At 36.5% G+C, this 26,477-nt stretch overlaps 1 protein-coding gene across 3 annotated transcripts in view; it reads right to left on the bottom strand.

The window, feature by feature from the left end:
- The window catches only part of STAG1 (stromal antigen 1), a 417,686-nt gene that overhangs the window by 178,915 nt on the left and 212,294 nt on the right, over positions 1–26,477 (bottom strand). For 2 of the 3 annotated variants that reach the window (XM_003265265.4, XM_030816776.1), the window contains 2 exons: positions 25,996–26,072; positions 9,342–9,546 (listed from right to left, as the gene is read on the bottom strand). In XM_003265265.4, the coding sequence (XP_003265313.1) occupies positions 9,342–9,546; positions 25,996–26,072 (282 nt within the window). Of the gene's footprint in view, positions 1–6,366; positions 6,508–9,341; positions 9,547–25,995; positions 26,073–26,477 lie in introns of those variants that run through there. The other variant, XM_030816778.1, reaches the window with a different exon arrangement.

Below are 26,477 nucleotides of genomic sequence, written 5' to 3'. Positions count from 1 at the left end.
CTGATATAGTGGAACAAACTAGATTTTTTAAGAGAGGTGATTATAGTACTTTATTTTTACAATGCTTATTTTTTTTAAAAGGGATCTTATGACAAACTACCAGTTTCCAAATGACATAGATTTAACAAATCAATTTATCTCTTAAAAAACAGTTTTTCTAGTAAGCAGTGTGGCAGTTCCACAAAGACCTAAAAACAGAACTACCATTCGACCCATCAATCCCATTACTGGGTATATACCTGATACAGTTTGGCTCTGTGTCTCCACCCAAATCTTACCTCGAATTGTAATCCCCATAATCGCCACATGCCAAAGCGGGACCAGGTGGAGGTAACTGGGATCATGGGGGCAGTTTCCCACATGCTGTTCTCATGATAGTGAGTTCTTTGAATTTTTTTTTTATTTTTTGAGATGGAGTCTCATTCTGTCACCCAGACGGGAGTGCAGTGGTGTGACCTCGGCTCAATGCAACTCCCGCCTCCCTGGTTCAAGTGATTCTCGTGCCTCAGCCTTCCTAGTAGCTGAAATTGCAGGCGCCCACCACCAGTCCAGCTAATTTTTGTATTTTGAGTAGAGACGAGGCTTTCACCATGTTGGCCAGGCTGGTCTCGAATGATCTGCCCTCTTCGGCCTCTAAAAGTGCTAGCATTACAGGCGTGAGCCACTGCATCCAGCCGACAGTGAGTTCTCACAAGATCTGATGGGATGTTTTGTTTGTTTGTTTTTTGAGGTGGAGTCTCACTGTGTCACCAAGGCTGTGAGTGCAGTGGCGTGATCTCAGCTCACTGCAACCTCCGCCCTCTGGGTTCAAGTGATCCTCCTGCCTCAGCCTCCAGAGTAGCTGGGATTACAGGTGCACACCACCATGCCCAGCTAGGTTATTTTTATTTTTTCTTTCTGAGACGGAGTCTTGCTCTGTTGCCCAGTCTAGAGTGCAGTGGTGCAATCTTGACTCACTGCAACCTCCACCTCCCAGGTTCAAGTGATTCTTCTGCCTCAGCCTTGTAGCTGGGATTACAGGCACGCACCACCACGCCCAGCTAATTTTGTATTTTTAGTAGAGATAGGTTTCACCATGTTGGCCGGCTAGTCTTGAACTCCTGACCTCAAGTAATCCACCTGTCTCGGCCTCCCAAAGTGCTGGGATTACAGGCTTGAGCCACTGCACCTGGCCTGAGATCTGACGGTTTTATACGCCTCTGGCATTTCTCCTGCTTGCACTCACTCCCATCCAGCTGCCCTGTGAAGAATGTGCCTGCTTCTCCTTTGCCTTCTGCCATGATTATAAGTTTCCTGAGGCTTCCCTAGCAATGCAGAACTGTGTGTCAATTAAATCTCTTGCCTTTATGAATTACCCAGTCTAGGGGAATTCTTTATAGCAGTATGAAAACAGACTAATACAACGCCCAAAGGAATATAAATCATTCTATCATAAAGACACAATGGATGCATATGTTCACTGCAGTACTATTCATAATGGTAAAGACATGGAATCAACCTTAATGCCCAGCAATGGTAGACTGGTTAAAGAAAATGTGGTACATATACACCATGGAAGGCTTTGCAGCCATAAAAAAGAACAAGATCGTGTCTTTTGCAGGGACATGGATGGAGATGGAGGCCATTATCCTTAGCAAACTAATGCAGGAAGAGAAAACCAAATACCTCATGTTCTTACTTATAAGTGGGAGCTAAATGATGAGAACACATGAACACACAGATGGAAACTATCAAAAAATATGCTACGCAAAAAGGAAAGAAATTAAGAAAGAAAACAAAAGATAATAGGGGATATAAAAGAGAAAGACAAAAAATTCAAACGGCAGAAACAGAATTAAATAGCATCTAAATTTTAGAAAATGAGGCATGATTTTAAAAAATTAAAAGCAAAAAAAAGTCAAAAAATTGATCAGAACACTTGTTTAAAAATAAAACCAAAAAGCTTCACAAATATACATGACAAAGAAACTTAAAATAACAAGTTATGGCATAGTCATAAGATGGTACCATTATAGAGAATTTTTATTTTTGTACTTTTCTTTTTCTGAATTCTCTATAAGTAGTATATGTAATTTTATATATACTGAAAATATTCTAGTGTACAATATGAAAACGAAAAATATGTTAAAAAATTTTTCAAGTTCTGTGCCCTCTTTACAACCAAACCAAATAAGCTTAGCTGTTCTCTATATTAAAATCACAAGGATATGAACAGACATTTCTCAAAAGAAGACATTTATGCAGCCAACAGACACATGAAAAAATGCTCATCATCACTGGTCATTGGAGAAATGCAAATCAAAACCACAATAAGATACCATCTCACACCAGGTAGAAAGGCGATCAATAAAAAGTCAGGAAACAACAGATGCCAGAGGATGTAGAGACACAGGAATGCTTTTACACTGTCAGTGGGAGTGTAAACTAGTTCAACCATTGTGGAAGACAGTGTGGCGATTCCCCAATGATCTAGAACTAGAAATACCATTTGACCCAGCAATCCCATTACTGGGTATATACCCAAAGGATTCTAAATCATGCTACTATAAAGACATATGCATATGTATATTTACTGCAACAATATTCACAAAAGCAAAGACTTGGAACCAACCCAAATGTCCATCAATAATAGGCTGGATTAAGAAAATGTGGCACATATACACCATGGAATACTCTGCAGCCATAAAAAAGGATGAGTTCATGTCCTCTGCAGGGGCGTGGATGAAGCTGGAAATCATCATTCTCAGCAAACTATCACAAGGACAGAAAACTAAACACCGCATGTTCTCACTCATAGGTGGGAACTGAACAATGAGAACACTTGGACACAGGGTGGGGAACGTCACACACCAGGGCCTATCGTGGGGTGGGGGGAGGGGGAAGGGATAGCATTAGGAGAAATACCTAATGTAAATGACAAGCTAATGGATGCAGCAAACCAACATGGTACATGCATACCTATGTAACAAACCTGCACGTTGTGCACATGTACCCTAGAACTTAAATTAAAAAAAAAAAAAAAAATCACAACATTGGGCTGGGCACGGTTGCTCAGGCCTGTAATCTCAGTGCTTTGGGAGGCCAAGGTGGGCAGATTGCCCGAGGTCAGGAGTTCAAGACTAGCCTGGCTAACATGATGAAACACCATCTCTCCTAAAAATACAAAAATTAGCTGGGTGTGGTAGCACATGCCTGCAGTCCCAGCTACTCAGGAGGCTGAGGCAGGAAAATCACTTGAACTCAGGAGGGGGAGGTTGCAGCAAGCCGAGACTGTGCCACTGCACTCAGCCTGGGCAACACAGCGAGACTCCATCTCAAAAACAACAACAATAACAACAACAACAAACAACATTAGACAACTACTGAGTGACTTATGTATGTTACATATTTAACATAAATTATTTCATCTATATGACTCAGGAAACAAAGATAAATTATTTCATTTAAGCTTCCCAATACTACTAGGAGAAAGGATTATTATCATCTATGCTATAAAGATGAAGAAAGGTGGCCGGGCGCGGTGGCTCACGCCTGTAATCCCAGCACTCTGGGAGGCTGAGGCGGGTGGATCACTAGGTCAGGAGATCGAGACCATCCTGGCTAACACGGTGAAACCCTGTCTCTACTAAAAATACAAAAAAAAAAAAAAAAAAAAAAAAAAAAGATGAAGAAAGGCACAGGAGTTACATAATTTGTCCAAAGTCACTAAGTTAATAAATTCAAGATATGTAATGTTTAGAAAGTATTTTTTAAAATCCTTGTTTCTTTACAAAAACTGGCTGCCAAAAGAAAGCTAATTTTCAGAACCGATGATAGAACGTAAAAGACAATAATCTAAGAAAAAATAGTTAGAAAATTTCAAAAGTTATTCTAGACCCATATCTAGACATATTCAAAGAAGTAATTACGTTTTAAAGTTATACTTTATTTTATGGGTAAAACTACATGATATAGTGTTATTTGCAGATTTCACCAACTATTGGGAATTAATCCCACGAGAACATCAGAAGTCTATTATATACAAACCCTAGAAAATTGAATAAAGATTTTATATCTGGAGGAGGGATGAAAAACACAACGGTGAAAAAGTAAAGTAAGACAAAGTAAAAGTACAAAGCAATGAAAAGGTCAAACTCTAGAAGAATTCTGAAAAATGAATATAAAAAAATGTAAATACAAAAAAGAAGAGCAATTATTTATACTACATGGTCTATTCTTTGATAATACCAGATTGCCCTAAAATTTTCACATCTTAACCACAGAAACCAGAAACAATCTGTGTGGTTAAAAATTATAAAATAATTATTGAATTTAATAAACAGAACATGGGTCCTGAGAGCCAAAAGATAAGTAAAATGAAAATGCAGGCTGGGTGTGGTTGTAATCCCAGCACTTTCAGAGGCCATGGTATGCAAACTGCTTGAGTTCACGAGTTCAAGGCCATGGGCAACATGGCAAAATCCCAACTCTACAAAAACTACAAAAAATTAGCCGGATGTAGTGGCATGCGCCTGTGGTCCCAGCTACTCGGGATGCTGAGGTGGAAGGATCGCTTGAGCCTGGGAAGCATGGGTTGCAAGGAAACAAAACCATGCCACTGCACTGCAGCCTGGGCAACAGAGTGAGAATCAGAAAATAAACATACATTAAAAAAAGCAAAAGAAAAGAAAATGCATGCTGTTCGTTTTCTTAAGAGCAGTTCTTGAAAGTTTATCTACTTGTTTATTTCTGATTTCCCCATCTGTCATGTCTTATTACTTTTTATTAAAATAGAATAAGCAAATCAATAAATTCTGAGTAAAACCATAAATGAAGGGAAATATTGGCAAATACTATTATCCCTTTTTCTCATTAAATAGCAGCAGCTTACTAAATGCCAAGCATTGTCCCAAGAGCTCCTAATCTCTTTTCTTTCCCACTTTGCAAATAAAGAGAGTAAGACCAGCTATGTTAAGGACTTGTCCAAGGTTATCCAACTAGTAAAAGGCAGAGACGAATATGAATTCAGACAGTCACTCCAGAACCTGTTCTATCAACCACAGTATTACATGGTTTCAGCAACTGAAGGCCAAACAAAAAGACTTCAATTTCCTGAGGCAAAATTATTTTCAGCCTCTGATTATAAATTAAAGCAATTTCACATGTCATTTCCTTCCTCAGAGGAAAAGTCCAGAGATGCTGATTCTATAAGAAATGTTAATCAATAATGAACCATATGTGAATACAAAATCAACCATAAGGTATAAAGAAATGTTTATCCCTCAGGAGTCTGAGAGTGACTTATTGATAAGCACTGATGAAGACTGGCCTTGTGATGATCTTGACCACATTTTCTAATTTTTTCCCAAATTCATTTTAGGAGGGAAAAAAGAGAATAGAAACAATCATCATGTCATTATTAATACAAATTTTGTATTTTAACTCCCTTTTGTTCAAATTAGAACTTTAGAAGTCAGAGGTAGCCAGCATTAACATATTTGTAACATCACAGAAAATTATGTAGGTGAGAAAATAACAAAATATTAAAACGTTAACCAACATTACTCATCCTGAATGTTGCCCTCTAACAAAAATTTGAAGTCAACAAGTTGTAAAGTATTGGTATACATTTTAAAAGCAAATGCCTAAAAATAAACATAATCTTGAAAAACAATTCTTTGAGAGTAAAATTATCTTCATAATACCAAACAAGAAAGTGGTAAAACAAAGAAAATCTTATCTATTTTTGAATTTAAAAGGAAAATATTCCCTCAAAAAATAAAAATGTCATCAAATTTGAAAAAAAAAAGTTCCCAGTCTCAGATTGTAAATCCACCAAAATAATTATGACACAATGTTTCTTACATAAATTAAATCCACAAACTTTACTACTATGTCCAACTGAGATAGCTATTTCAAATAAAAATAAGGGCACTGAGTTCTGAAGATCAATAGTTAATGAAAACTATAATGTAAAGCTTATTAAAATGGGTCAAATAACTAAGACAGTATGTTTGAAAATTCCAACAAAGGGATTAAAGAAAATATAATATAAAATTTAATTGTTAATAGTCTCTTTCAATTTAATGGTAAAATGTATTCTAAAAAGAGAGTTTACCTCCAATGGAAAAATAAGAATATACTTATGAGTGTGGAATAAACAGACATAAAGAACTATATAATGATAAAAAAAACTTTTAATAAAAATGTAGTAAAAGTATACAATTAAATGCAATGCATAAACACTGACAACAGGGACACATATTGAATTCATAACAAGAAAATGGGATATTTGGAAAACAGATTAAAAATACTACTGATAAGACCACTCTGATGACTTATGAAGCTCTGGAACTCATCACATCTGTACCCTACAAAATAACTAACCTGATTGTCTCTCTTCTCAGCTAAGATTTAAGCAATGTCAAGGAGCATTTTATTCCAAAGCCGATAATCATATCTGGCCATAACTGCCTTGTAACTGTCCATGCACATAGTCTTTGAAGCAGAGGATTAAATGTTCCTGCCCATTTTATCTAGTCCCCAAGACTTGTCCTGCAAAGTGAATAAAAATGATTATCTTTTAATCTATTCCTTGTACATATACCATTAAAAATAAGAAGAGGGCAAAGATGAGAACAAAATGTCCTTGAAAAGATGGATAATTGTTGTCCAGCCTGGAATTAAGTTCTCAGCAAGCCCTCTGTGCTTTGTTGAAGGGTAGGTGACTGCTATGTCTCACATTTTATACAAGTGAGCCTTGGAAGATATGACCATTAATTAGTGTAGACACATGGGAATTACAGTAATACGTTAAAGTAAATTGAGAGAACAACTGAAAAGTAAGTTTTATCCTTTGAAAATTCTGTATAAACACATGTTGTTTACTTTGTTTTTTTGATATCTGATTTTGAAAAATAAATTCGAATTTAAATAGGCTACCTGATATTAATATAAGAAGAACATAGGTGAAAACAAAATCACATTCATCAAGTAGTTTTAAAGGTTATGATGAACGCAGGTAGATCGTGGAAAAGAGGCACAGAAAGGCAATGGGGGGAGGCAGGAGACACTCAATTCAAAAGGAATAGGAAGAAAGCCATAATGAAAATATATTTAAACATATATAAGATTAGCAGATGGAGATAACCAAGGCGATAAGTATAGAGAAAACAATACAATGAAAGTTACTAAAAATGAGCAAACGAAAAGAAGAGCTGAAATGGACCATCATAAAGGCAGTAAAATACAGTAATACTGCATTTACATGGCAGTGAAGGACAAATGCAAATGAGTTAAAGTGCATTGTTCACAAAATTAAAACAATGTTTTGAGTCAACATATTCTGCATATTTCTATAATATAGCACTCCTCTTATGTTCTTAGAGTAAATGTCATACAATTAATCTTTTAAACAGAATGCACACAAGTTTCTAGATTAAAGAAAGGTAGCTTGCCCCTACAGAGAAGCCAAAAATTGTGCTCTATCTTGAGAACTGTAAACTAATTTTTGTGCCTTCTTGTTTTAAATGGTCATTTCAAAATACTGTCAGCCCTCAATTAACTTATTGCTTCTTCTCCTCTCTTGGCCTTGGGAAACCCAGATAATAACTTCTGTATAAAAGTAAATTCGTTAATTCTTATGACAGCAAAATTGGTTATTTACAAGCAATTTTTACTTCATTTTCAAGTTTTTTTTTTCCAAATTGCTGAATTTCCTATGCATGTGACAACCAGGTAAATGGGCATTACTGCACACAGAAAGAAGATGAAAAGGAATAGAAAATATAAAGAAAAAAAGCAACAACCAAATGCAGAGGATACTACTAAAGGTTGGGGAATTAGAAAAAAAAATGTATAACATTATATAACTGTTTGAATAATAAACAGTATTTTTACAGTAACTTTTTAAAAAAGACAAATGGGGCAAAAAATCTTTTTCTTCCTAATAATGAGGAAGAAGATACTCTCAAAACACAGTATGAACTGTATCTGATGTATGTTCTACATAGGTATTTTTCAACCAATTATATTTTTAATCTTTTGAAAAAAGATAAAATTGGGTAAAATATCTCCCTCTCTTCCTAAAAATGAGAAAAGAATACTTTCAGAAAAAAACAAACTGTGCTTCATGTTTACTTGGTTAGGACTGTAACTAACAGAATAACAGACACTAATGTGAATTAATATGAATTAACTGAGTAAGGGAAAAATGAGAATTGGGAAAAAAACAATGTAAAAACATATACACAACTCCAGTTATTATCTTATTGGCTTTGGGCAACAGGTTAAGCCAAAAAACAACAAAATTTTAAAGCAGACACTTGCAATGTGTAGTTCCCAAATCACCAGTATCAACATTGCCTAGGAACTTCTTAGCCCAGCCATCTGTTTGAACAAGCTCTGTAGGTGATTCTGGTGTGTGCTAAAGTCTGAGGAACAGTGCTTTAAATAAATTAGATAAATGAGAAATTAAAATTTAAATGCAAAATAAAATGTAACTAATGAGTCTAAATCTGGTTTGTCATGATAATAAGTGATGAATATAGGCAAAGTTACTGCTATTAAAAAAGATGTAATTTGGGATTATTTAAACATACACTTATGAACACCCAACAAGTATACACACACTCCATTATGAATGAAAAAAAATAGTCATTTTAGGTAGGCACAGTTAAAGCAGTGAAGGAAAAATAGAACAATTGCTAAAATAAGAAAATTACCTCGTTACTGAAAGTCAAGAAAAAAAATGAATATAGTTGGTTGACAAGTTGTCATGATAATTCTAAAAGAAAGCAAAAGTGAAAACTAATCTGTTAGTTCTTCAAATTATCTACAGCCTACCTTAAGAACTGACTTTAAAGATGTTAATATTTGAATATGTTTAAGTTATTATAGCACTAGGAATGGGAAGAATGTTTGTTACCCTAATGGATAGAATTGTTTCAAATATATAAACAAGTATTTACCCACTTATCTATAATAATAATGAGCAATAAAACAATGCAATTATGCGATGAAAAAATAGAATAAATTTGGAATTTCAACTATTATTACTTGGGTTTTCCAAAGAATTTGGCCTAGTGGTCTCTTAAAATTTCTTCAGTTATAAATAAGGATGTACATTAGTAACTAAACATTCAGACAGACATTTGATGACACTGGCCAGAAAATTTCAATTTTCATTCTTAAGGCTATCAAATGCCAGTTATCAAAACAGGCATAAATTTTAACAAAAACTATTCAAATGAATGTTTTATTCCGATTAAATTTTTAATTAAATCTTCTCATTAAGCTTTTAAACAGAATAAAACATACTCAACAAAACTAAACGAAAAGGAAATAAAATGTCGATTACTTACCAGCCAGGGTACTTGTATGCCTAAAAGCTCTGACCTGGGAGTCTGACAAACCCGTCAAAAGGGAGATTACTGTGTCCATCATATACTCATCATAAATTATGCTATACTGACACTGTCGAATCAGGACTCCAATAAATTCACAAAAGTTTGAACGAAATTTTTTCCACTGAGGTCCAGGCATGGTAAGAGGATAATCACCACTGTCCTAAAAAAAAGAACATATTAAGTATGTCACATTATAGCACTTTGATCAAAGCTTTTTTTTCTTCCTACCTACATGGGAACCCTTTTTTGCAAAGTAGTTATAGAAAGAAATAGGTGACTTTCATAGTACATTTGATTCTTTATTTCTATTTGTTTCGATCTGCCACAACTAAGTAATTCTAAAAGTACTCAAAATTACTATTTTAGAACCAGCATCTACTTTATTGTTCTAAGCCTTTTGTTGAAAATAATAGTTCCACTTTGTTGTATTTGGATCATAGTTGAGGTAATTTGAAATAGTAAAAAATTTTTTTAAAAGTTTAGACTAGAAAGGATGATTGTGGGTTAATTTTGATGAAAGCTATCATGATATCTGTGTCATACCACATCTTTCAACATTTTAAATTGAATTTTCAAGAAGTGAGAATTTCAAAAGTATAAGCATTTCATTGGGAAGTCCAAAAATAATCTTATACATCCTAAATTCCAACCAAATTTCCTCAAATTTTACTATGAACTTGATTTTAATTCCACTTCAAACACTGGACTGATTGTTTTCTAAGAAAACAATCTGAGTTCTTGATATCACCAGGTTGTGTCATCTTGTTTTAAAACACAAAACGTAGAGTACAACTCAATTGGCTAGAGGTTTCTCTCTCTAGTGTAAGACACTTAAGTACAGAAACGGAAATTAACAAGGTAGAGAATGAGAAATTCTGTGAACAAGGTTGCCTGAATATTCGCAATGTGTAGCTTTTTGTCTTTTCTAGAACAAAGTGCTGCTAGGCAAATTTGTTTATAAATGAGGCCTTGAGCTCTGCTGGAGTCATAGGAAAGAGAACTAGTGTGATATATGGAACACCAGATCCCAAGAACAGGTAACAAAAAGCAGACACTAGAAAAGACAGGACTCAGAGTCAAAATCCCAAAAGAAAGTTAATGTTGGTGTTAGATGAGTGGTAGGGAGCACTACATGACTGGGAGTGTGAGTATAGACTGGAGAAATTACATATAGACGAGAAAGCAAAGATGCTTCCTAAAGGTAACTCAGCAGCCTACCTGCTGCTTCTGTGTCACAAAACCCCACTATAGTGGAGTTCCTCTTGTTTTTCTGTTTTTTGCTGTTCTTTTTTTTAAATTATTACTATTTTCCATTATATTTTAAGTTCTAGGGTACATGGCACAACGTGCAGGTTTGTTACATATGTATACATGTGCCATGTTGGTGTGCTGCACCCATTAACTCGTCATTTACATTAAGCATATCTCCTAATGCTATCCCTCCCCACTTCCCCCACCCCACGGCAGGCCCCAGTGTGTAATGTTCCCTTCCTGTATCCAAGTGTTCTCATTGTTCAATTCCCACCTGAGTGAGAACATGAGGTGTTTCGTTTTTTATCCTTGTGATAGTTTGCCGAGAATGATGGTTTCCAGCTTCATACATGTCCCTACAAAGGACATGAACTCATCCTTTTTTAGGGCTGCACAGTATTCCATGGTGTATATGTGCCACATTTTCTTAATCCAGTCTATCATTGATGGACATTTGGGTTGGTTCTCAGTCTTTGCTATTGTGAATAGTGCCACAATAAACATACGTGTGCATGCGTCTTTATAGCAGCATGATTTATAATCCTTTCGATAGATACCTAGTAATGGGATGGCTGGGTCAAATGCTATTTCTAGTTCTAGAACCTTGAGGAATCACCACACTGTCTTCCACAATGGTTGAACTAGTTTACAGTCCCACCAACAGTGTAAAAGTGTTCCTATTTCTCCACATCCTCTTCAGCACCTGTCGTTTCCTGACTTTTTAATGATCGCCATTCTAACTGGTGTGAGATGGTATCTCATTGTGGTTTTGATTTGCATTTCTCTGATGGCCAGGGATGATGAGCATTTTTTCATGTGTCTGTTGGCTGCATAAATGTCTTCTTTTGAGAAGTGTCTGTTCATATCCTTCGCCCAATTTTTGATGGGGTTGTTTGTTTTCTTTCTTGTAAATTTGTTTGAATTCTTTGTAGATTCTGGAAATTAGCCTTTTGTCAGATGAGTAGATTGTGAAAATTTTCTCCCATTCTGTAGGCTGCCTGTTCACTCTGATGGTAGTTTCTTTTGCTGTGCAGAAGCTCTTTAGGTTAATTAGATCCCATTTGTCAGTTTTGGCTTTCGTTGCCATTGCTTTTGGTGTTTTAGACATGAAGTCCTTGCCCATGCCTATGTCCTGAATGGTATTGCCTAGGTTTTCTTTTAGGGTTTTTATGGTTTTAGGTCTAACACGTAAGTCTTTAATCCATCTTGAATTAATTTTTGTATAAGGTGTAAGGAAGGGATTCAGTTTCAGCTTTCTAGATGTGGCTAGCCAGTTTTCCCAGTACCACTTATTAAATAGGGAATCCTTTCCTCATTTCTTGTCTTTGTCAGGTTTGTCAAAGATCACATAGTTGTAGATGTGTGGTATTATTTCTGAGGGCTCTGTTCTGTTCCATTGGTCTATATCTCTGTTTTGGTACCAGTGTCATGCTGTTTTGGTTACTGTAGCCTTGTAGTATAGTTTGAAGTCAGGTAGCATGATGCCTCCAGCTTTGTTCTTTTGGCTTAGGATTGACTTGGCAATGGGGGCTCTTTTTTGATTCCATATGAACTTTAATGTAGTTTTTTCCAATTCTGTGAAGAAAGTCATTGGTAGCTTGATGGGGATGGCATTCAATCTATAAATTACCTTGGGCAGTATGGCCATTTTCATGATATTGATTCTTCCTATGCATGAGCATGGAATGTTCATCCATTTGTTTGTGTCCTCTTTTATTTCTCTGAGCAGTGGTTTATAGTCCTCTTTGAAGAGGTCCTTCACATCCCTTGTAAGTTGGATTCCTAGATATTTTATTCTCTTTGAAGCAATTGTGAATGGGATTTCACTCATGATTTGGCTCTCTGTTTGTCTGTTATTGGTGTATAAGAATGCTTGTGATTTTTGCACACTGATTTTGTATCCTGAGACTTTGCTGAAGTTGCTTATCAGCTTAAGGAGATTTTGGGCTGAGACGATGGGGTTTTCTAAATATACAATCTTGTCATCTGCAAACAGGGACAATTTGACTTCCTCTTTTCCTAACTGAATACTCTATTTCTTTCTCCTCCCTAATTGCCCTGGCCAGAACTTCCAACACTATATTGAACAGGAGTGGTGAGAGAGGGCATCCCTGTCTTGTGCCAGTTTTCAAAGAGAATGCTTCCAGTTTTTCCCCATTCAGTATGATACTGGCTGTAGGTTTGTCATAAATAGCTCTTATTATTTTGAGATATGTCCCATCAATACCTAATTTATTGAGAGTTTTTAGCATGAAGGGTTGTTGAATCTTGTCAAAGGCCTTTTCTGCATCTATTGAGATAATCATGTGGTTTTTGTCTTTGGTTCTGTTTATATGCTGGATTATGTTTATTGATTTGTGTATGTTGAACCAGCCTTGCATCCCAGGGATGAAGCCTACTTGATCATGGTGGTCAAGCTTTTTGATGTGCTGCCAGATTCGGTTTGTGGGTATTTTATTGAGGATTTTCACATCGATGTTCATCAAGGATATTGGTCTAAAATTCTCTTTCTTTGTTATGTCTCTGCCAGGCTTTGGTATCAGGATGATGCTGGCCTCATAAAATGAGTTAGGGAGGATTTCCTCTTTTTCTATTGATTGGAATAGTTTCAGAAGGAATGATACCAGCTCCTCTACCTCTGGTAGAATTCGGCTGTGAATCCATCTGGTCCTGGACTTTTTTTGGTTGGTAGGCTATTAATTATTGCCTCAATTTCAGAGCCTGTTATTGGTCTATTCAGGGATTCAACTTCTTCCTGGTTTAGTCTTGGGAGGGTGTATGTGTCCAGGAATTTATCCATTTCTTCTAGATGTTCTAGTTTATTTGCGCAGAGGTGTTTATAGTATTCTCTGATGGTAGTTTGTACTTCTGTGGGATCGGTGGTGATATCCCCTTTATCATTTTTTATTGCATCTATTTGATTCTTTTTTCTTTTCTTCTTTATTAGCCTTGCTAGCGGTGTACCGATTTTGTTGATCTTTTCAAAAAACCAGCTCCTGGATTCACTGATTTTTTGAAGAGTTTTTTGTGCCTCTATCTCCTTCAGTTCTGCTCTGATCCTAGTTATTTATTGCTTTCTACTAGTTTTTGAATGTGTTTGCTCTTGCTTCTCTAGTTCTTTCAATTGTGATGTTAGGGTGTCAATTTTAGATCTTTCCTGCTTTGTCTTGTGGGCATTTAGTGCTATAAATTTCCCTTCACACACTGCTTTAAATGTGTCCCAGAGATTCTGGTATGTTGTGCCTTTGTTCTCGTTGGTTTCAAAGAACATCTTTATTTCTGCCTTCATTTCGTTATGTACCCAGTAGTCATTCAGGAGCAGGTTGTTTAGTTTCCATGTAGTTGAGCAGTTTGGAGTGAGTTTCTTAATCCTGAGTTCTAGTTTGATTGCACTGTGGTCTGAGAGACAGCTTGTTATAATTTCTGTTCTTTTACATTTGCTGAGGAGTGCTTTACTTCCAACTATGTGGTCAATTTTGGAATAAGTGTGATGTGGTTCTGAGAAGAATGTATATTCTGTTGATTTGGGGTGGAATGTTCTGTAGATGTCTATTAGGTACGCTTGGTGCAGAGCTCAGTTCAATTCCTGGATATCCTTTTTAACTTTCTGTCTCGTTAATCTGTCTAATTTTGACAGTGGGGTGTTAAAAGTCTCCCATTATTTATTGTGTGGGAGTCTAAGTCTCTTGTAGGTCTCTAAGGAGTTGTTTTATGAATCTCGGTGCTCCTGTATTGGGTGCATATATATTTAGGATAGTTAGCTCTTCTTGTTGACTTGATCCCTTTACCATTATGTAATGGTCTTGTCTCTTTTGGTCTTTGTTGGTTTAAAGTCTGTTTTATCAGAGACTAGGATTGCAACTCCTGCCTTTTTTTGTTTTCCATTTGCTTGGTAGATCTTCCTCCATCCCTTTATTTTGAGCCTATGTGTGTCTCTGCACATGAGATGGGTCTCCTGAATACAGCACACTGATGGGTCTTGACTCTTTATCCAATTTGCCAGTCTGTGTCTTTTACTTGGAGCATTTAGCCCATTTACATTTAAGGTTAATATTGTTATGTGTGAATTTGATCCTGTCATTGCATTAGATGTTAGCTGGTTATTTTGCTTGTTAGTTGATGCAGTTTCTTCCTAGCACCCATGGTCTTTACAATTTGGCATGTTTTTGCAGTGGCTGGTACTGGTTGTTCCTTTCCATGTTTAGTGCTTCCTTCAGGAGCTCTTGTAGGGCAGGCTTGGTGGTGACAAAATCTCTCAGCATTTGTTTGTCTCTAAAGGATTTTATTTCTCCTTCACTTATGAAGCTTAGTTTGGCTGGATATGAAATTCTGGGTTGAAAATTCTTTTCTTTAAGAATGTTGAATGTTGGCTCCTACTCTCTTCTGGCTTGTACAGTTTCTGCTGAGAGATCCGCTGTTAGTCTGATGGGCTTCCCTTTGTGGGTAACCCGAACTTTCTCTCTGGCTGCCCTTAACTTTTTTTCCTTCATTTCAACTTTGGTGAATCTGAGAATTATGTGTCTTGGAGTTGCTCTTCTCAAGGAGTATCTTTGTGGCGTTCTCTGTATTTCCTGAATTTGAATGTTGGCCTGCCTTGCTAGGTTGGGGAAGTTCTCCTGGATAATATCCTGCAGGGTGTTTTCCAACTTGGTTCCATCCTCCCTGTCACTTTCAGGTATGCCAATCAGATGTAGATTTGGTCTTTTCACATAGTCCCATATTTCTTGGAGGCTTTGTTTCTTTTTACTCTTTTTTCTCTAAACTTCCTTTCTCGCTTCATTTCATTCATTTGATCTTCAGTCACTGATACCCTTTCTTCCAGTTGATCGACTCGGCTACTGAACCTTGTGCATTCGTCATGTAGTTGTTATGCCATGGTTTTCAGCTCCATCAGGTCATTTAAGGACTTCTCTATACTGGTTATTCTAGTTAGCCATTCGTCCAAACTTTCTTCAAGGTTTTCAGCTTCTTTGCGATGGGTTCCAACTTCCTCCTTTAGCTCAGAAAAGTTTGATCGTCTGAAGCCTTCTTCTCTCAACTCGTCAGTCATTATCTGTCCAGCTTTGTTCCGTTGCTGACAAGGAGCTGTGTTCCTTTGGAGGGGGAGAGGTGATCTGATTTTTAGAATTTTCAGCTATTCTCCTCTGTTATTTCCCCATCTTTGTGGTTTTATCCACCTTTGGTCTTTGATGATGGTGACGTACAGATGGGGTTTTGGTGTGGATGTCCTTTCTGTTTGTTAGTTTTCCTTCTAACAGTCAGGACCCTCAACTGCAGGTCTGTTGGAGTTTGCTGGAGGTCCACTCCAGACCCTGTTTTCCTGGGTATCAGCAGCCGAGGCTGCAGAAGAGTGAACATTGCTGAATAGCAAATGTTGACGCCTGATTGTTCCTCGGGAAGCTTCATCTCAGAGGGTTATCGGGCCGTATGAGGTGTCAGTCTGCCCCTACTGGGGGCTGCCTCCCAGTTAGGCTACTTGGAGGTCAGGGACCCACGTGAGGAGGCAGTCTGTCTGTTCTCAGATCTCAAACTCTGTGCTTGGAGAACCACTACTCTCTTGAAAGCTGTCAGACAGGAACATGTAAGTCTGCAGAAGTTTCTGCTACATTTTGTTCAGCTATGCCCTGCTTCAGAGATGGATTCTACAGAGGCAGGCAGGCCTCCTTGAGCTGTGGTGGGCTCCATCCAGTTCGAGCTTCTGGCCTGCTTTGTTTACCTACTCAAGCCTCAGCAATGACAGGCCACCTTCCCCCAGCCTCGCTGCAGCCTTGCAGTTCGATCTCAGACTGCTGTGCTAGCAATGAGGGAGGCTCCGTGGGCATGGGACCCTCTGAGCCAGGTGCTATAAGAGATGTACAGATATCAATTAAGGACACAGGAAATATGAAAAAGCAAGGAAACTTGACATCTCCAAAGGAATACAATAATTTCCCAGCAACAGGTGCCCCTGCCCGTCCCCCCCCAAAAAAATCACTAAGTCCCGGAAAAGGAATCCAAATTATTTATTCTAAAGAAGCTCAGTGAAATACAACAGAATTCTGAAAAACAATACAGAGGAGTTAGCAAAACAATTCAGGATATAAACCAAAAATTTACCAAAGAAATAGATATCATTAAAAGGAACCAGGTCAGGCGCAGGGGCTTACACCTATAATCCCACCACTTCGGGAGGCTGAGGTGAGTGGATTCCTTGAGCTCAGGACATTGCAAAACCCCTTCTCTACCAAAAATACAAAATATTAGTCAGGCATGGTGGTATGTGCCTGTATTCCCAGCTATTTGGGAGGCTGAAGTGGGAGAATCACCTGAGCCCAGGAGGCAGAGGTTGCAGTCAGCCGAGATCATGCCAGTGCACTCCAGTCTGGGCAACAGAGCAAGACCTTGACTGAAAAAGCGAAAAACAAAAAAACAGAAAACTAACCAAAAAACCCCCACAAATTTCGGAACTGAATAATTCATTGAATAAAATAAAAAATACATTTGCAAGCTTCAACAAAAGACTGGATCAAGCAGAAAAATAAGTATCAGAGCCTGAACACAGGTCTTCTGAAATAATTCAGCCAGACAAAAATAAAGAAAAATGAACTATGCCTTTGTGATATATGAAATACCACAGAGCACCCAGATGTTCAAATCGGGGTCCCAGACGGCCAAGACAGAATGAAAGGATTTTAAAACCTACTTAATAAAAGAATAGATGAAAACTTCCCAAGTCTAGCAAGAGATATAGACATTTAGATACAAGAGGCTAAGATCCAAAAAGGTCTTCTTCATGGCACATTATAGTCAAACTGTTTTAACGTCAAAGACAGAAAGAATTCTGAAAACAGCAAAAATGTCTAGTCATACATAAAGAAACCTTCATCAGACTACCAGTAAATTTCTCAGCAGAAACCTTATAGGACCAGAGAGAATGGGAGGACATATTCACACTGCTAAAAGAAAACAACAACAACAACAACAAAAAACCCTGCTAGTCAACAGCACTATATTCAGCAAAACTATCTTTAATAAATGGAGAAATAACATTTTTCCCAAACAAGCAAAAGCTAAGGAAATCCATCACCACCAGATCTGTTCTACACAAAAAAAAAAATGCTCAAGGGAGTCCTAAAACTGGATGTGAACGAACAATGTTTACCATCAAGAAAACACACAAAAGTATAAATCTCACTGGTAAAGCAAACACACATAAGAGGAAGATAAAATAATCAAATGACACTGCTACTGAAAATCACCAAAGAACAAAGACAAACAATAGGAGAACAAGAAGGAAACAAATAATATTATAAAACAACCAGAAAACAATTAACACTATGACAGGAACAAAGGGTCACATAATAATATTAACTTTGAATGTAAATGGATTAAATACTCCACTAAAAAGACAAAGACCAGATGAGTAGATAAAAGACAGGATCCAACTACATGCTGCCTACAAGTAATGCACTTTACCTGTAAAGACACATACAGACTGACACTAAAGGGATGGACAAAGATATTCCACACAAATAGAAACGAAAAGTGAGCAAGAACAGGTATACTTATGATGAGTGAAACAAACTTTACATCAAAAACAGTCATAGAGACAAAGGTCATTATATAATGATAAAGAGATTAATCCAACAAGAATATTTAATAATTTTTAGTATATATGCACCCAACAGTGGAGCATCCAAATTTATAAGGCAAACATTACTAAAGCTAAATAGACTCCCAGACTATAACAGAGACTTCAACACCTCACCCTCAGCATTCGATCATCTAGACAGAAGTTCATTAAAGTAACACTGGATTTAAACTAGACCTTAAACCAAATAGGCTTGACATTTACAGGACATTTTATCCAACAACTGCAGAATACACATTATTCTCCGAGATCAGACATGATCGGGTGCATTCAGGGTGGTATGGCCATACATAGAATATACATTATTTTCATTAGCACATGGATAGACCATATGTTTAGCCACAAAACAAGTCTCGTCAAATTTTTAAAAATCAAAATCATATGAAATATCTTCTCAGACCACAATGGAATAAAACCAGAAATCAATACAAAGAGAAACTTTGAAAACCTTACAAATACATAAAAATTTAAAAACACACTCCTGAATAACCACTGGGTCACCGAAGAAATTAAGGTGTAAATCAAAACATGCCTTGAAATAAATGAAAGTGGAAACACAACACACCAAAACCTGTGGGATATAGCCAAAACTGCACTAGGATGAAAGTTTATAGCAATAAACACCTGCATCAAAAGAGTAGTAAGGTTTCAGGCCAGGCACAGCAGCTCACACCTGTAATCTCAGCACTCTGGAAGGCTGAAGTGGGTGGATCACCTGAGGTCAGGAGTTGGAGATCAGCCTAGCCAACATGGTAAACTTCGTCTATACTAAAAATACAAAAAATCAGCTGGGTGTGGTCGTGGGCGCCTGTAATCCCAGATACTCGGTTGGCTTGAAGCAGGAGAATCACCTGAACCCAGGAGGCAGAGGTTGCAGTGAGCCGAGATCACACATTGCACTCTAGCCTGGGCAACAAGAGCCAAACTCTGTCTTTAAAAAAAAAAAAAGAGAGAATAGTAAGGTTTCAAAGTCACAATTTAATGATGCACCTCAGGAACTAGAGTAGGAAGAACAAACCAAATACAAAATTAACAGCAGAAAAGAAATAATACAGATCAGACCAAAAATAAATGAAGTTAAAACTAAAAAAAATACAGCGGATCAATAAAATGAAAAGTTGGTTCTTTAAAAAGATAAAACTGATAAACCACTAGCTAGATTAACAAAGACCCAAATAAAAAAAATTAGAAATGAAAAATGAGACATTACAACTCATAACACAGAAATACAAAAGATCATCAGAGACTATTTTGATGGAGGTTGCAGTGAGCTAAGATCGTGCCACTGCACTCCAGCCTAGGCAACAGAGTGAGACTCTGTCTCAAAACAAACAAACAAGCAAACAAACAAAACAAAAGCTAGGAGAGGACTTGAAATGGTACCAACACATAGAAATGATAAATACTCAAGGTAAGAGATACCCCAAATACCCTGACTTGATCATTATGCATTCTATACATGTAAAAATATTCACATGTACCCCATAAAAATGTAAACTACTATGTATCTATAAAAGCAAAAAGTGATACCTCTAATAAATAAAAAACCGAATTCCTACTATCTGGCTTTAGCTGAAAAATCTAATATATCTTAATAATACTTAACAAATATAAATGTGATTTATTTGAATCACTGTAAAATCCAATTTTGTACAAGTTTTAAAACAGAAAGATAAAAATTTTCAAATTACCAGCATGTAAGTATATCCTCAATAAATAGTTTATCATGACTAATCCAGATGGTATTTCATCTAGTAACCACTGACATAAATGTTATTGTTGGAATATGCTTTGGCTTCATGAGTATCTCATTTAAGCATCTCTCATGAGTGGATGTCTCAGATAATATAATGGAGAGGTCTGACTCAATCTAAAAAGATTATTTTAGATTAAGAGAATTATAACGGGCCCATTAAAAAAATACTAGTATAATTCTATAACTTACTGGATCAGCAGTAAGAAATTGATAATAAAAAAAGCCAGAAACGAATTATATGACCAGGGTTGTCCAAATTGAAAGAGTGTAACTGTTACTGAGTAATCTTTTCCCAGACGTTTCAGTATCATAAACTTCTGATTATATAAAACCCAGAATATGATAGCAGTTAAGAGTATGGACTTAGGGTCAGGCACAGTGGCTCACCTGAGGCCACGAGTTCGAGACCAGCCTGTCCAATACAGTGAAACCTCGTCTCTACTAAAAATACAAAAATTAGCCAGGTGTGGTGGTGTGCGCCTGTAGTCCCAGCTACTCGGGAGGCTAAGGCACGAGAATCGCTTCAACTCGGGAGACAGAAGTTGCAGTGAGCCAAGATCACACCATTGCACTCCAGCCTGGGTGACAGAGTAAGACTCACTCTCCAAAAAAAAAAAAAAAGTACGGCTGTAGGAGCTAGATTGTTTGGGTTCAACTCCTGACTTGCCATTTAGTAGTTGTGTGACCTCAGGCAAGTTTCTTAACCCTTTTGTGCCCCAATTTTCTCATTTGTCATATAGCGATAACAATATTATAAACTACCTACCTCACAAAAATATTGTGAGGATTAAGTACATGTAAAGCACTTAACAGTGCTTGCATCCATTAAGCATAATTATCAGCTATTATTATTACTATTCAACATGTTTGCTCTTGTCCCCAATAGTTCAAACTGCAGGGTTCAGTCATTATATATTTCCTTTGTTACATTTTTGCATATTACAAATTTATTACAATTTCTGGAGTCATCCCAATTTTTAAATTATTCATTTATCTTTTGGCACTTGTCATTTCTAATTCTATTTTCTTTAACATTTTCTGTTTACCTTTCTCATCTTGGAGCAGTTTCCACAGTGAAGTATGCAACACAAATGGAGTGGTGTATTGTAAGAAAATATTAGAACTTCTATTTCTATTTATTTTTATCTACAAAAAGAAAAAAATTAATTGTTGCTAATATTTAATATATAGAATAAGCCTGGTATGCCCTCACTTGGTCCATAGTTCAGACTGCTTTGTGTCACAAAACAAATTTAACAGAGTAGCAAAAAGAGTTCAGTACTCAAAGGAGTTGACAGTAGAAATGGCATTCCTCACTGGTTTCTTATTTTAAGTTACATATGACCAATTCAATGACTTTAAGCCTAATAGTGTCTTTTTTTTTTTTTTTTTTTTGAGGTGAAGTCTCACTCCATTGCCCAGGCTGGAGTGTGGTGGCATGATCTCGGCTCACTGCAACCTCTGCCTCCTGGGTTCAAGTGATTCTCCTACCTCAGCCTCCCCATTAGCTGGGATTACAGGCACGTACCACCACGCTAATTTTTGTATTTTTAGTAGAGATGGGGTTTCACCATGTTGGCCAGGCTGGTCTCAAACTCCTGACCTCAAATGATCCACCCACTTCAGACTCTCAAAGTGCTGGGATTATAGGTATGAGCCACTGTGCCTGGCCAATAGTATCTATTTTTAACTACTGGCAAAATGGAAAGGCACCAAGCACAGATTTTTCAAGAAAACTGAAACAACAAAAACCTGAGTATGTGATCATAAGCAAATAAGAAATGTAGTGGCACTGTCACTCCTTGCACGCATTCATCTTAGTCCACTATAAAAGTAAAGCCATGAAAATCTAATGATATAAGAAAATGACCTTGAAAACTTTAAATTATTAAGAAGACTATTAAAAATAAAGATATAGACCCATTACCAACATTAGAACCATGTCTAAATAAATACTGAGTCTTGAGTTATTAGCCTGTGATATTTGAAAACCACTGTGTGATCACAGTATTTTGATCAGTATAGTATGAAATAGTTTGTCTTCTTTATCTGTCCATTAAAATTACTTTTACACAAATAATGATAGCGTTAATACTATATATTTTAAATTCTATTAATAAATATGCATATGCTGCAAAGTACACTTTAATACAATAAACAAACAAGGGTATACACTCAGTTTTCTGATTACCAAGGGTGGAAGGAAGAAATCTTTTCATGTATTTACTATTTATAAGACATTTAGAAAACAGATGTAGTTCAGAACTAAGAAGGTCTCAAATAATCACCACATAGTTACTCTTTTTTTTTTTTTTTGAGAGAGAGAATCTCACTCTGTTGCCCAGGTTGGAATGCAGTGGTGGGATCTCAGCTCACTGCAACCTCCACCTCCCAGATTCAAGCGATTCTCCTGCATCAGCCACTCCAGTAATTGAAATTACAGGCGTGTGCCACCACTCCTGGCAAATTTTTGTATTTTTACTAGAGACAGGGTTTCAGCATGTTGGCCTGGCTGTTCTCAAACTCCTGACCTTGGGTGACCCACCCACCTTGGCCTCCCAAAGTGCTGGGATTACAGGCGTGAGCCACCATGCCTGGCCACCACATAGTTACTTCTTAAGCACTCCTCTAGTACATCAAAAACTCTGGCCCTCTGAAAAGCAGCATGGTGAAGAGAGAGGAGGCTTATCACAGGTTTTCACTATTAGGATTATAATTTAAAAAAAGTTTTAGTGGCAGGGTGCAGTGGCTCACGCCTGTAATCCCAGCACTTCGGGAGGCTGAGGCAGGCGGATCACGAGGTCAGGAGATCAAGACCATCCTGGCTGACATGGTGAAACCCTGTCTCTAATAAATACAAAAAATTAGCCCGGCATAGTGGCAGGCGCCTGTAGTCCCAGCTACTCGGGAGGCTGAGGCAGGAGAATGGCGTGAACCCAGGAGGCCGAGCTTGCAGTAAGCCGAGATTGCATCACTGCACTCCAGCCTGGGTGACAGAGCCAGACTCCGTCTCAAAAAAAAAAAAAAAAAATTTTTAGTGATGGGATATACAATTGAAACAATTTAGAGACTTTAATTTGGGACTGGAGATAATGTGAGCTTTCCCCTATCATATCTGTAATATTTCCTTTTCTCAGCCTGTACACTATTTAACCATTTTTATACTTATTAATAACGTTAATCCTTTGATTAAATACATGCTGAAATGGATAAATTCAGAGAAGTACATACGATTAGACAGGAAAAGAGAAAAAATCTGCAAGGTAAGTTATCACGGGAGAAGAGCACAATACACAAAAATCACACAATTTATCAATGTAATGCAAAAGAACAAGCAAGAATTAAAGGCACTAAATGAATACATTAAATGTGTTTTGTTATAAAAATTTCCCTACATAAAAGTCATACTTAAAACATATGAAAACTATGCAATCTGACCTTGGAAACATACCAAAGACTTTACATATGAAGGTGCAATTCCAAAAATGTGGGGAAGAAATATCAATTTGCTTTAGCTTTCTACAGCTAGCTCTATCAAGAGCCAAGTGTATGTATTGACTGAATAGCCCATAGATTGCTCTGGGAAATAATTTATTTTTAAATCAGGTTGACATTACAATCACAAAGCACTGCTGGCTGTGTGCAGGTTTATAGGTATTTTAAAAAGATTATTAACCGACGTTGTAATAATCTGTTTGTAACAAAGAATAGGAACCAAAGTGTACTTCTCAGGCAATAACTTACTTTTAGATCACTTTACTGAAAATCTAAACAGCTTCAAACTAACTCATCTCACCTTTACCTTTGCTGTAATACAATATATTAATTTGAATAAAATTTAAATGATTATTCCTTGAGAATTAGACATTGTTCTAGACTCTTGGGATCCAATGGTTCTTGTCATCAGATCTTTTAGAATATTATAAAATACAATTTAATGAAGCTAACCTCCTCAACTCCCAGAAAACCAAATGACATATATAGTCTTTTGAAGAAAAAAATGTAATAAACTTGTTAAAATAAGTTGTATTTCACAATATACATGCATTTAAACCAAGTTTCTTGGGTATATACACAGTAACAAAAGGAATAATATCTTCCTCAAGTGACAGACGACAAAATGGATAGCCTCAAATATCTATTAAGTATTTTCACTTTAAATACCTTCATATCATAATCAAAGTGTGTTACTTTACTATCAAACAAAAAAAACAAACTTGAATGGTGATTTTAAAAGTCTTCTTTGATTAAGTTGATCATCTCAAATATTGCGAGAAAATATATTTAGGTATATGAAATGCCTTTTCAGTAATTTCACTTGCAACGTAACTCATTCTTACTTTTCTTAATAGCTTACTATTCCTTCAACATACCATAAGAGTTAACAATATTTACAGGAGAATTTTCTTTTAAGTATATATTTGGCCGGGCATGGTGGCTCATGTCTGTAATCCCAGCACTTTGGGAGGCTGAGGTGGTTGGATCACCTGAGGGCAGGAGTTTCAGATCAGCCTGGACAACATGGAGAAACCCTGTCTCTACTAATAATACAAAAATTAGCTGGGAGTGGTGGCACACCCCTGTCATCTCAGCTACTTGGGAGGCTGAGGCATGAGAACTGCTTGAACTGGGGAGGTAGAGGTTAAAGCAAGCTGAGACAATGCCACTGCGCTCCAGTCTGGCCGACAGAATGAAACTGTGTCTACAAAAAAAAAAAACTATATATTTATTTTCCTGAATTTCTCAACTTCCAGTTATTTAATAATCCTAAAACAAAAGTAATGCTTTCTTGTTATACGTGCATTTTCACAGTGTCTTTATTTCTGTTTTTATCTCATTCTATTTTCATACGTGAAGAGTTTTACTAAGTTAATTCTTGGCTTTCTTTTAATTTTCTTTAAACCAGTAGTTCCCAAGCTTTGGTATACATTAGAATCACCTGATGAACTTTCAAAATCCCAATATCCGGGTCACACACCGTTTGTCTTAACATATGTGTCTGTATTACTTTTTCCAAGTTAAAATTAACAATAATAAAACCCCGTGCCCACTCCCTGTCAAAGAGCAGACCTAGAAAACAACCAATATTTTAGTGCTGAAAGTCAAGAAAAAGAAACACATACCAAAAACAGAAATGTTATTTAAATCAAAAGGCAGATTGTTAAAACTGGAATTAATGGTAGCCTAACACATAATATAAATTCATTTCACCATAAATACAATACAGAAATAAAACTGTGGAAATGTTTCAGCATTTACAATCAGTGTAAAACTGCTCGAGAGTATTTCTGTGAAAATGAGAAAGGTGATTAATTTGTGAAGCCAAGCAAAGAAAACATGAATTCTAAATGAAAATAAGAATACTTTCAAGTAGAGTGTCCCAAATAGAAGCTTAACATTCACACGCACGCACACACACACACACACACACACACACACCAGGGGTTTGGGAGAATTTCCATGTAAAATAATTTTGGGAAATTCTGGGTTAAATGAAGGTAAGCAGGGCTTTTCTTAATTAGGATGTCTTGGAATCTTAAATAACATAATGTGATTTTATAATCTCTGAGACAGGTATAATATGTGGTCCTGCTTAGAATTCACTGACCTCCAAACCATTTTCCCTTTAAAGCATTTAATGCAACTAGCATTCCACAAACAGAAAACTGTTGGAGACGCATTTATAAATTTGGGAATTTGAGATGGTCTTCAAAATAAATATCAAGAATCCACTTCTACCTCATATCACTAATTTTCTTATCCTGTCAGTAATTATTCAATACTCCACACAACATAATCAAATCTCCAAAGATCATTAATTTTGGAATTAGTACCATACATTATCATATATAATTAAAAAATAGATTTTCAGTTACACTAAACATCAAATCAAAACAAAACCTGAGATAATCAACATATTCATCATGTGAAAGTATAAGTAAGCAATTTGTATGAATATTGGAATGCTATACCTCATCAAATTCTTCAGTCATTTTTCTGATGATTTCTGCATTCTGCATATTTCGAAACATCTCTATTCTCACAGTACCTGTGGAACAACACATTTTATATTAATCTTTCAATTAGTCTTTCAGATCAATTTCCACTCTCTCAAGCATTAACAAGTTATCTGTGAGAATCCCAAAAGAATAACCTTCCAACATATATTTTATATTAAAACATAAAACATTGTTTGATCAGGCCATTCTGACAGGACAGTACTCCTAAGAAGGAAAAGGAAGAATTCTGAAATTGCCATTTTTAACTATAAATAATGCCATAATTAGACATAACATCAGAAAGCTACCATAAAGTTCTAGATAGTTTAAATTATGTTAAATTGCTGATAAAAGTATATAATTTGGTACAATCTCTATGGTATGCAGTTTGGTAAATGTCTACCAAAACTACAAATTTACATACTCTTTGATCCACAGATTGTACCTGTAGCAAA

This window comes from Nomascus leucogenys, chromosome 8, assembly GCF_006542625.1.
Source record: "Nomascus leucogenys isolate Asia chromosome 8, Asia_NLE_v1, whole genome shotgun sequence".
NCBI lineage: Eukaryota > Metazoa > Chordata > Mammalia > Primates > Hylobatidae > Nomascus > Nomascus leucogenys.
Note: the sequence above shows the minus strand (reverse complement) of the source record. Positions and strands in the feature narration are given on the sequence as shown.